Source organism: Pseudonaja textilis, chromosome 3 (assembly GCF_049901715.1).
Source record: "Pseudonaja textilis isolate UNSWEBS1 chromosome 3, rPseTex1.2, whole genome shotgun sequence".
Taxonomy (NCBI): domain Eukaryota; kingdom Metazoa; phylum Chordata; class Lepidosauria; order Squamata; family Elapidae; genus Pseudonaja; species Pseudonaja textilis.
Window position 1 is genome coordinate 34,350,396 of NC_141992.1, and position 12,865 is coordinate 34,363,260.

Genomic DNA, 12,865 nt, shown 5'->3' on the forward strand with positions numbered 1-12,865 from the left:
ACAAAACTTTTCAATTAGATAATCATCAAAAAGTGAGAAATTAATCAGAAAACAGATTTTTCTGACAGAAAAGAGGTCTGTTCTGGTTCAAATATCCTCTAATGGTCTAACTCATTTCAGAAAATTAATATAAAAGCATAGCATCAATACTTCTCATGTTTGCAGAGCAAAATATCAGCTATGAAAATACTTGCCCTGCTACAAACCCCATCCTCATGCCCTGGAGATACCTAGGTTGCATTTATGAAACAGAACTACTCTCAGTTGGAAGAACTCTTCACGTGCACTAGAATTCCCACAGGCAGAAAATTGCTACATTAAAACAAACGCTGATATCAGAGCACAGCCCACTCTTGGAAACAATGTGAAGAGAATCCTTATGTTTCAGACAAAGAATGCAGGCAAATTCACTGCAAGTCAACCGTTATTGAATGTGATTAGTGATATCAAAACACCAAATGACTTGGCTGACAGGCAATCAGTTATACACTCCTTTGTAGTTTATAGAGATTAATACAAACTGCACTTCTAGAACAGTCCTTCCTACCTTGAAAACAAACATTTCTCCTCGGAACAGAGCCACAGTATTGAAATTTCCATCACATATGTTGGGTTTGCTGCCTGGAGCAGAAGGCCTGTCCCCTAAAGGAGGCCTGGGTGGCCGTGAATGTCTGTCATGTTTTCTTTCTGAAGTTGAATGGATTCTGCGAACAGGGAGGGTTGGTAAAGGTCTGGTGGGTTCCAGGGGCTCAGCAGGTGGACCTAAGCAAAAAAAGGGAAGGTGGAAAATCAAAAGGCTGTTGGGACTATTTTCCGCACATTAAACACTGTCAGACAGCTTGAGCATATTTTTCTACAGATTTTATCAAAATATTTCCTTTGTCTATAAACTGCAATATAATTTTCATCATCCTGCAGCAAATTGTAGTTGTACTTTTGGATAATATAATTACCAACAATATTAGATTTTTCTACATAAAGCACTTCAGCTATTAGTCTAATTATCAGTGGATGCAATCCTTTTATGGTTGCTGTGGAATGTATTGCAGATCACATGTGGATAAGGCTTGGAAAAAAATAAAAAAAATTAAAGCCGTTTATTATTTTCTTGCAAGTGTGGAGAAGATATTTATTGGGTTATGAGTCACTCCAGTGCTCAGGGGACATGTTTATATTGGATTGCTACAACCTGGCAGCACATTTGCACACTAATACAAGCTAGAAGTACCATGGAACTGCAAGCTGTCATTCAATTATAATTTTGGATGGACTGAGGGTACAGAGATGTGTGGAGATACTGGCATAGAGATGCAGGAAAGGCTGCTTTGCTTATTGCAGACAAGGGCCAATTTGTGGCATTATATTTATTTTGCATTTTTCTTCTTTAATTGATTTCCCAGGTGTGGTGTTACTATAATGTAGGCATGTCTGTAATTTATCTTCTTCAATGAAATGCTTGTAGTTTTATATATTTAAAGTTAGAAAGTTTTAAAGTTTTTGTTTTCTGTTAAAAGCTTAAGCAGAAGGGCAGTAAATAGAGAAAGAGACCTATCTCTCAAATACATTGGGCTTATAAATTGGATGCCAGATGGGTGAAGCTCTCTGGAAGATAAGTAGTAAAAGCAGAAACTACCAGGCCATGACTCCAGAGCAGGATCAGGGCTTCTGAGAGGCAATGTTGGGACTTCCAGCCTTTCCCCCTGCCGACTTCACCAATTTGCTACACGCAGGTTGTTGGATACAAAGCATGGTGATAACGTGGTAAAAGCTGTAGCTCTTAATCTTTTTCAAGTTTTTCTGTTTTGTTGCTCTTTTCTTTATTGCTTTGAAGGAGAAAAATTGTTCTAATACTACAGAAGGAAGCTCTTAGTGATCACATGAAAATAGGAAGGAGAAAAAGGATTAAGAAACAGAAATGCAGTCTTGTGAAAGAAACCCCATGGGGAATGGCATTAAAAGTCCATCCCTTGGCATGACCGATGTTGACATTTGCCGCCTAAATATTTTTGTGGATAATGCTGGCCCAGGTATGAGAAAAGGACAGAGGGTGCCATGCTTGTCTTATGTAATGTTACATGTGCTAGTCAATAAATGTGTGTGACATTTCAGTAACTGCATTTTACTTTATGGTTTATACTCAATAGTTGTCCTTGCTATAGTGGTGAAATAGCATGCTACCAACAACAGCTTGTTTTGGCTTGACAAAATGTCATTTCCTTATAATTGATGTAATTTCCTTCCAATTGATGCATTCATGGAGGCAATCTTCATTTGCAGCAAACTCCATGTTGCATATTTCTTATTGAATCTCTGTTTAATTACATCTAAAAATAGAATACTTTTAAAAACACAATTTTAAATTCAATAATGAATGTGGAGCCTGAAATGCCTGAGCAGTTTTCTGAAGACGTGTCTTTATTTCAGTGGTGGGAAATTCAAGGGGTTCATGATGCTCTTAGCAGCGCAGAGCAGGCAAGCAACAAAACTACATTTTTTTCTGAAGGGGCTAAAGTCAATTTATGAAATAAAATGGGTGTCTTAAGGGTTAATCCATCAAACATTGGTAATAAAGAATGAAGTTATTTTAACTGATAATTTTCCCACAGTAAATGAAACAAATTTGAGAAATGCTCCAACTCTTCAGAATCATAATTTTGGTACTATAAATTATAGAAAAACCATCTGAAATTATGGCATTAGGAATTTATCTTACCGTAGATCTTCTGAATTCCTTGAAGATCATCTTGGGGTAACTTAAAGTTGTGTGTCTCCATGTACTGATAAAAAGGAGCCATAATAGCACTAGGGTCATTGGAATGCTCAAGGCCTAATGCATGACCCAATTCATGTACTGCAACCAGAAAAAGATCATTTCCTATAGAGGCAAAATGTGTAACTATTAGTTTCTGCATTAATAGGACAAGAATTTCAATCACAAGCTTCACAAATTCTTATTATCTCATCATTATAGCGATATAACAGTTACGGCTTTACAATGAAATTCAGGCTACATCTGAATATAATTGCAATATCTCTTGTGTCTTTTGTACAGTGTTTCTGTTTGTATAATAGAATTAACAATTTTTGTGTACTTAATTGACTCAATATCATCTCAATAGTCCTGGCAACAATATCAAAACCAGTATCAGCTACGCAAATTAGTTCAGGTTCATAGACAATTTTCTAATATGGTGCCCTGTACATGTTTTGGGATTATGACTTACACCATTCTTAGAAAGCATACCACAAAGCAATGTTGCTCATTAAAGATAATTTGATTCTTGCTAACAAGATTTTGCAAAAGACTGCTGATAGTATGTGACTAAGCTATCAAAGACATTAGTTGTAATACACTGTAAAATGTACAATTAATTTGCAGGGAAAGAATTTGAGAGGTCAAAGTGTCTTCTTTTTATCATTTATCAAGGCACAGAGCATATAAACAGGCAGTTTTAAACAATGTACAGTCCAAAAAGATGAAATATGAAATCTAATTTTAGAATATTCTGCGCCAAATCCAGGTAAAGTCTGGAAAAAAATTCTTAGTAGCACTTAGAATAAAGAGGACATCTTACAATACTATGAGACAGTCCAACATCAATTTTTCTTTTAGTTTTAGGCATTCATTCTTATTTTGTATCTTAAGCCACTAAAATCCATAGAGCTAGAGGTCTTCAAGATGCTTATGTATGTACATTATATCCAGTGTAAAACACATACTCTGTAAGTGATCTAGTGCTTTCTGATGTCTACATGAGGACTCTCAATGGAACACATATCTAACTTATTTTTCCATGTTCCATAAGAGTGGGAAAATGTAAATTAAAATAAATAAGAACCATTGACTTTAGCAATGACAACTCAGCAAAGATCACCGAATGACTTTAGCAAAACCATATTTTAAGAGAGTATGTTATTCAAATATTAGCATACTTTTCTCAAAAACATATTGTATTTTAGGCTTTTCAGTTAATAGTTTTAATTATGATTAAGTTTCCTGGCTTTCTAAAACATAATGGCACAGCCATAGGTTAAGCTGTCTACAATAGAAAAAACAGCATGAAATATTAATTTTTATATAATATTCTCATCATGCTCTATAAAAGTTCATGCATGACAACTAACTGATGGGATGCAAGTGGGGGGAAGAACACAAAATAACGTGCATTAATATATTGCTACAAAGTGTAGACTTTATAGTAATAGTGTAGAAGTTATAGATTTTTCAGTACAGTGTCAAAATATATATGGGAGTGCATCCTATTAATGTTATGTTAAACAAGGCTAACGATGAAAAAATAACTATTACAAATAAACTGTAGCATGTTAACTTGTATTTTTACAGTTTACAGGACTTCCCTAACGGAAGAACTTAGATCTTTTAGAAAATAATTTTCTTTAACAAATTTAATAATAACAAAATATACATTTTTAAAAAGTGTAAGTGAACAACAACTTCTATATGATCTATTACATTATTGGTTCTTAATTGCATCTTGCCACTCCTGGCAGTCATTTTCAATGTTGACCGTCCTTGACAGCCATCTAATTTACAGAATTTTTAATAGGCTTCTTCACATCATTAACTGAATACATGGGAAATGTAATGGACCAAACTGATCAATTTTTTTTGTGCACCTAAATCTAACAAAACAGTCCTTTGTCTCTATAGCAGTGCATCCAAATGTAACTTTCCAAATGCTATCCATCAGGAAATTCTGCCTAGCTCCTGCTCAATGAAAGAATGTTTTGGATGGATCCACAAAGATTTCACAAACAATAAAAGTTTCATCTGAATATTCATCTGGATTAGAAGCATGTAAAAGCATCTGATTTTGTAATAGTCAAGTTTTTCTGCGATCTCAATTGTCGAATGAACTAATGAACTGCATAATATGCAGTATGGTTGCAGGGCATTTTGAAATCCAATATTACATATCAATCAAGAAATCTAAAGCATCTTGATTGTTCTATTCTCTTCCCTTGCAAAAAGTCTATACCAAATAAGAGTCTATATTTTAAAGATCAAAGTGCCTATATATCAATGATCAAAGCACACAACAGAATTTTCAAAGAAAAGGGCACACACCCCTTTACATTATTAATTAAAAAGAACTGTGAAAGGACTTGTTCTGCAAAGTTATTTAGGGCAGAAAATTGTTAGTGTACCTGACATACAGATTCAGGCTGCTCTTTACATGTAGTCCATGGTTAATGACAGTAATTGAGATTGGAATATCCATTGTATGCAATGCAGTTATAAAACGTGATGTTACACGACCACATGGCTTAGCAACAGCAATTCCACCACCTCTCTTTGCCAGTGTTAAGCGAGGATCATGGATCATTAAGCAAATGCCAGGTAGCTTGCAAGCAGGATGGCAGGCAGGTAAGGCTTGATACCTGGCCCAAGTGCAGCAGGATGAAGGGGAGGCTATTGCCAGTTGGGAGAGGGTGCAGAAGTGGCCAGCAAGGAGCAGCATGAACGTGGCAGGGCCAGGGGTGAGGGCACCCAGGCAGGGGAGGGTGCAAGCAACTAAGTGGAGTGATTTATTATCTTTCCTGCCAACTTCCCAATTGATAATCATGTGATTGCAGGATGTTGCAATTGATGTGACAGCCAATTATTGCCAATTACTATCAGATGACTGGGGGGGGTGGGATTCTGTGATGGCCTGAACATTGAGGATCAGTGTTAAGTCTCCTTTTTCAGCGCTTTCATAAATTCAAATGGTGGGTGAATGAATGCAAGTCTTTATATTTTGTTATCTTCTCCAGTTCTTTCTCTTCTGTTCTGCTGTCTCCAGGGGTTGTCACATCCACTATCCAGACTTTTTTGTCTTTCTTATTGACAATTATTAAGTCTGTGGTATTGTGTGGCAGGTGCTTGTCTGTGAATTCTCAAGCACTTTAGCCTCTTCATTTTCTATTAGATTGTCTATTTTGTGGCTCCATCAGTTCTTGCTTGCAGACAAATGGTATTTCTTGCAGATCTTCCAATATATCATTGCTGCGACTTTGTCATGCTGTTGTTTGTAGCCAGTTTGTGCTATCTTCTTGTAACAGCTAACCAGGCAATCTACTGTTTCTTCAGCTTCTTTGCAGAGGTGGCATTTGCTGTCGATTTCTGTGTTCTCAATTCTGGCTTTGTGTGCATTTAAGTCTTGGGGTTTTGCAGCCAGAATGAGCTCTTCTGTCTCTTTTTTCAACTTTCCTGCTCTTAGCCATTGCTATGTATTATTATCTGCTTTGCCTGCTATTTTTTTTAATGTGCTGACCATGTAATATCTTGTCTTGCCATGTCTGTTTTCTGTTCTTCATTTGATCTTTCTTGTGAGCCAATTTGATCTTTCCAGCACTCAGTAAGCCTTTCTGGTATATTAGCTTCAGTGCATCTTCTTCACTATCCTTCAATTATTATCCCAATACCTTTTCTTCTTCTTCATCCATCTAATAATGTACTTGCAACATTCCATGCCCACCTACTATTATTATTGTTCTATGCTTTCTTCATCTTTAACAGAGCAAGGCAACGCCAGTTTACAAAATAAAAGTTGACATGCATAAAGGAAAATATGTAAAATAAAACTAGAAGTACAAATATGGTTCTTAGAAATTAAAAAACTAAGAGACTTATTAAAATAATTTTTAAATTCCAGAAACAATCAAGAATCTATTTTACTCTAGCACTCTCAGCACAGATGAACACTTTAAGTCCAATTATTTTTCACCAGTGCTGTGTAACAGTCTCAGAGGGTGGCTGACTTCATACTGTGGTATTACAGAAATGAATCTTATACTAGGGATTTAAAGGATCTGTGTTTCCAATATAATCAACATAATTAGAGAACATTTTACACAGAAGCATTGTTAAAAAAAATTAACTATATTTATAGCCCAGCAGAACTACAGGGTACTGCTTCTCCAAATTAGATCTGGGGGGGGGGAGGTTGGTATCGTACTTTCATATCCAAATGGACAATATTTTTCTTATTCATCATACTAAGCATAATGAACATGTGGGATTAGCTTTCTTGGAACATCTACCACTAAGTACTGGCATTTTTTTTTCCTTAGTGACTTCTGAAACATGAAAATTTGTAGAGGTTGCATATGTTTACTCTCCATTATATAAATCTAAATTATAATCCTCTTCCTTTTTAAGATCTACAAATTCATTATTCTGTTTTGTTTGCATATATGGGGATTTTAGCAATATACTACCAGTTCCAGAATTATACGCAGGGTTGCTAGATCCAGGAAACAGATACCCATCATGCACAAAATGGGAAAAGATAGTCACAGGAAGAAACACAATCACCAAACTAAAAGTACAGGAGCAGGCAGGGAAAGGGTGGGGAAGACACTAATACTACTTATCAGAGAAAAACCCAACAGAATAAGAAGCAAGTAAGATTCCTGGGTAAAATAATTTTGTATAAAATAATCTGTGGGTCACCTAGCAGACATAGAGATCATTACAAGTGCCTTGGCATCCACGGGAACTACACTGAGGAGGGAAGGAAGACAGCAACATCCAATTACCACCAAAAATCCAACAGAAGAGCCATGCCATTAATACGTATGCTCTGCCATTCATCAGATACCCTGCCGATATAGTGAGCTGGCAAAAGAAGGACATGGAAGTTGCCGATGTGAAAACATGGAAGTTCCTCACCATGTACAGAGATTTCCACCCCAAGTCCAACACCCAGAAATTGTACACTAGGCAGAAGGAGGACAGTCGGGGATCTGGTGAGTGCCAACGCCACTGTTATGAATGAAACCCAAAATCAGCAAGATGGCAGCAGCAGATGTGGGAGAAAGATCAAGCAGAGGAAGTGCCATGGCAAGACAAGAGCCAGTATGGAATGTACCACTGACACATAACTGAAGTGGCAGACATTGGGAAATCCTACCAGTAGCTGGAAAGGGCTAAAAGATAACACAGAGGCACTGATCGTAGCAGTACAAGAACAAGCACTAAGCAGCAGATCCATAGAAGAGGGATCTACCACACAAGATAGGAACACAGTCGAACTATGCAAAGAGGCCTCAGAGACAATCCAACAGATAGTGGCAGGGTGAAAAATACAGGCAAGAATACCATATGCCGAACAGCACAACCAAATAGTTGGCATTGGGTACAGGAACATCTGTACACACTCTTAAGTCTAGACTGAAGATCCCACAGGAGGTTAAGGAAAGTAAGATTTCTCAATATGGGATTTCCAGATCTAGACAAGCAGGCAAGTACTGCCCAATTAACCATCTATTGTGTTAGTAGACAAAGATCAGAAGGCAGCAGTGGTGACAGATGTAGTTGTGCCAAATGACAGCAACATCAGGAAGAAGGAGCATGAGAAACTGGAGAAGTACCAGGACCTGAAGGAGGAATTGGAGAGGATGTGGAAAGTAAAGTCCAGAGTGGTCCCAGTAATGTGACTCCTAAGCTAGGAAAGTGGCTCAAACAGAGCTGAAGAATAACATCAAAATTCTCTGTTCAGAAGTTTGCAGTGAATGGAAAAGTTAAGATCCTGTGCAAAACCCTCACACTGCCAGGCCTCTGGTCAGGGACCTGAGATTAAGGAAGATACAGACTAACCATATTGGTGGGAAGGATTATTTTGATAACTGAATTTGAAGCATATAATGTTCTTTAAAAAAACCCCAATACCCACTCATTAGTCAATTGAATTAAAATTGCAGTTCTTGACTCCATTTACTAAATAAGTAATAAACATGCTTTCAGTAATGAATTTAGTATCACATATAGTTTTGCCTTTGAAATTTAAAACAATTAAAACATTTTATGCAGTGTTTAGTAATTACAAGTAATATATTTCAATGGATAATTATTCTAAATAAATAATTATTCTGAACTGTCACAAACTAATCAGAGATTGGTCATTTACTAGCATCACATCATATGCTTGATGGTTTATGTTAGTTGGATTTACATGTTCGCTTTGCTCTGTTTCTAGAGAATAAAACCATGTTTTTGTACATTTTAGCAATCTATAAATACAGCACTTTGCCTGGAAGACTGAATGCTATATAATTATTTGTTATATTTCTTTCAGACTGCAATCAAATAAGAGTCTTTCTGATTTTATCCAATAGCATTCCCAACATTTGGATTGAGTTCACATTGGAAATCCCATTATAAGGGTATCTTCTAAAATCCTTTTTCTACAATAGCATTATACTGTTAATATACATAGGATCTTACCATCATGGTTAGAATTTCCCAGTGTCCATGGCTCATCTGAGTCAAAATGAGTATCACCTCCTATTCCTGGTCCAGGAAAATAAGCATGAGCTAGAAATCCACCCTCCCCATCAAAAGGAGAGCTATCTCCATGGAAACCAGAAGCAAAAAATATCATGATATCTGCTTCTTTTCTGTCACTTTTTACTTCATGGTAAGGAACTTCTTCAAAGGTAAGTGGAGTCACTCTCTGCCAAACATCAAATGCTTGTCGGATGGCTTTCCTTGTATCAAGTTCTCCAACCTTGGGGGTGTAGTTGTGTACACTGTATAAAGGAGAAGAAGAGCTTATTTAAAATTTATAAAGGATTGCTTTCTTACATGAACAACTTTCATTCAAATTTTGGATTAGTACAATTGCAACATTAAATTTGGTAACCTTTGATACTATTTGGAAGTATTTCAGCTATGAATTAACAGTTTTATAATGTTTCATCTATTTTAATGTAAAAGAACTATATGAAATATGGCATTAAATTTCTATTCAATAATTTTAAGATGTGTGAAATTTAAATTCCATGCAGGCTGGGAAATTCTCGGAGTTAACCTCCATACACCTTAAAGTTACCAGGTTTGAAAAAAACTGGACTAAATCAATATAGTGGAAAGATGCCCAAGGATTCTAAAACTTTTGCAAGATACAAGTCTGATCAGCAAAATTACCGCAGTGCTCAACCTTCCATATATTTACTGCAGAATCTGGGAGTAATAATGGGTTCCTTATATGGATAAGCATAACTGATTCAGACCCTTAATTGACCTATTCATATGAGGAGGGAAAGAGAATAAATGGCACTTATAAAAGTAGTCACAGAAAAGTAGAAATTTGTGAAATGTTTTTAATTCAAACCATTTCAAATCTATAAATATGATATTGAAAATAAAATATTCTATTAGAAACATATACTGCAGAACTGTTTTGGTCAACTTTTATCTAGTAGCTATTGAGCTCTGTCTGTCCATACTTAATTGTATCGAAAAGATACATCTGTGATGTTGAGAATAATATGGAGGTGGCAGAAACAAAATTATTTGTTCGCATTAGATAACCATATCCATATTGGAGTATCTATAACTTCTTTTAGATAACTAAGTATATGCCATAGATATTTTAGTGAATTCCAATGCTTTAATTGTAACTGTAAGTTGTTCAGCAACTGGACTCTGGCCATCAAAAGTTCCTGTAGACCTAAATACTCACACCACACCAGAGATATTGGGCTTAAAGCCTAATCAAATTATACATATTGATTATGTCCAAGAACATTCCAGGGAGGAATTGGCAACTCTGTATGGAGTTACCATACAGAGGTCTTCAAAGGGATTTAAGAGATTTTAACATCACTATTCAACAGACCAACATTAAGTTGTCGGATGGCTAAACACAATTCTTAACAACAGTACCTCATCATTCATGTTTTCAAGAAATAGTGAGTATGCATTGAGAGGCATACTGCTTTTGACATACATACATACATTCATACATACGTACATACATACATACTGTACATACATGCATACATACCCATACTATTATACTTTCTTTTGGAGTAAACAGTGTTATGTAGAAAACATAAAATAATAAGGAAACACAGTAATAAATCAAATAAATCAAAGTAACCTGATCCATCTCTTCATGTCTTATGAAAACCTTTTTATAAAAAGAGTAACTGTCTTTGACATTAGAATTCCTAAACAGCTATTGTCCTACATTTTCCTAAATGGACTGTTATTTATGGTGGAATCAATGACTGAAAAGAAGGAAGCTGTGGCAGGGGGAGTTAAGAGATATTCCAGCTTGGACTCCATAAAGGGAGGGAGCATATTCAATCAAGCACTTAAGACTATCTTAGGCTTTCCCAAGAGAAGGGAAACAGTCTAATGAGATTGCTGTAAACAATAAAGAAATCTCTTGACCTAAACCTTGGAGCTATTCTGGTTGCTTGGGTCTGGCATTTATCTTATAATGGCGAAGGAGATGCACATCCCAATGAATATAGTATGAATTTTATCACTGGAATGTACACTCCCAGAAAGGTCAGAGTAAAAACAATTTATTGAATAAGCAAATGACAAATACCTTCCAGTATTCTTCCCCCAAAACTAAACAGATATTTACCATCTGGACAGTGTCAACGTTATATTGGAAGGAGAACCCTCCAGCTGTCTATTGATTCACTGAAAATAACTGAATAAAGGCAGAAAGTAAAAGGCGACACAGAGAGAAGAAAACTTGCCCAGCTAAATATTATATTCAAGAGAAGAGCAAATAGTTCTATATAAATATTATAAGCATATCAAGGAAATTGAGAATACAATGGAATAGAAAGGCCAAGAGATTTAGCTTATGCATTGGAGACAAATTCCCTGTGTGTCCAATCAATCACACTTGGCCAATGAAGAATTCTATTTCCTATTTCCTAAGAAAATCACAGAAATCAAGGGAAACCTTTATGCAACAATAGGCACAATATAAGACAAATAGGGCTAAAAGAAAGAAGAGATCATGTAAATATAAAGAATAATTGTTTTAAAAATCCCTAAATCAAAAATAAGTGTGACCACTGAACCAGAGAGTGATAGTCAGGAAAATGAAGTTACATGGGCCCTTGAAAACATCACTAGCAACAAAGCGGCAGGAGTTGATGAAATAGTTTATTTTTATTTATTTATTTATTTATTTTTGTCAATTGCTTACAAGATAATAGGTATAAACATAGTCATGAATACATGGATACATATAAGAAAAATAAAAAAATAAAAGAAACAATAGGATAGGGACGGTAGGCATGTTGGTGCGCTTATACACACCTCCTACAGACCTCTTAGGAAAGGGGTGAGGTCAATAGTAGACAGTCTAAGATTAAAGTTTTTGGGGCTTGGGGAAGATAGTAGCAAAGCTGTTTAAAATCTTACAAGATGATGCAGTTAAAGTATTTCATGGTTTGTAAGCAAATACAGAAAATACAGTAGTAGCCAAGAAACTAAAAATGATCCATTTTTATTCCAATATAAAAAAAAAACAGTGCCAAAGGAAGTTCAAGCCACTTAACTACCATGGTATGGCTCTCTCCCTTGCCTGTAACTCATGGCCTGTGGCCCAGATGTATCACATGCTGGCCCCCGCCTGGTTTAACGAAGGGGAAAAAAGTCCCGTTATGTCATGTGATGCTGCTGTGACAATGTGAGTTTGACACCCCTGCTGTAAGGCAATAATAGAGATTTTGCTACTGATATTTCAACAAGAACTGCCAGATGTATAAACCTAATTTAAAAGAGGCAGGAGCATCCAAGACCACATTGCTAACATCTGATGAAATATGGAAAAGAAGGTTCTTAAAAGATGCTAATTTTTGTTTTATTGATTATATGAAGGGGATAATTACAGATAGTCCTAAAACATATGAAGGTACCAAGCCATCCCATTGATCTATTGAATAATTTGCATGATAATCAGGAAACAACAGTTAGAATGGAATATGAGGCAACTAAATTATTCACAATTGGGGAAGGAATGCTACAGTTTTATAGTGTCACCTTGTTTAATTAAGTTATATGCACAATACATGCTGGACTAGAAGTAATGGAATTTAG

The 12,865-nt window shown here is 35.9% G+C and overlaps 1 protein-coding gene across 3 annotated transcripts in view; it reads right to left on the reverse strand.

Moving 5' to 3' along the window:
* MMP24 (matrix metallopeptidase 24) overlaps positions 1-12,865 on the reverse strand; it is a 39,552-nt gene that overhangs the window by 5,478 nt on the left and 21,209 nt on the right. For all 3 annotated transcript variants that reach the window (XM_087929236.1, XM_026697726.2, XM_026697725.2), the window contains exons 4-6: positions 9,233-9,537; positions 2,714-2,875; positions 548-762 (exon numbers count right to left, since the gene is read on the reverse strand). In XM_087929236.1, coding sequence (XP_087785362.1) covers positions 548-762; positions 2,714-2,875; positions 9,233-9,537 — 682 coding nt within the window. The remainder of the gene's footprint in view (positions 1-547; positions 763-2,713; positions 2,876-9,232; positions 9,538-12,865) is intronic.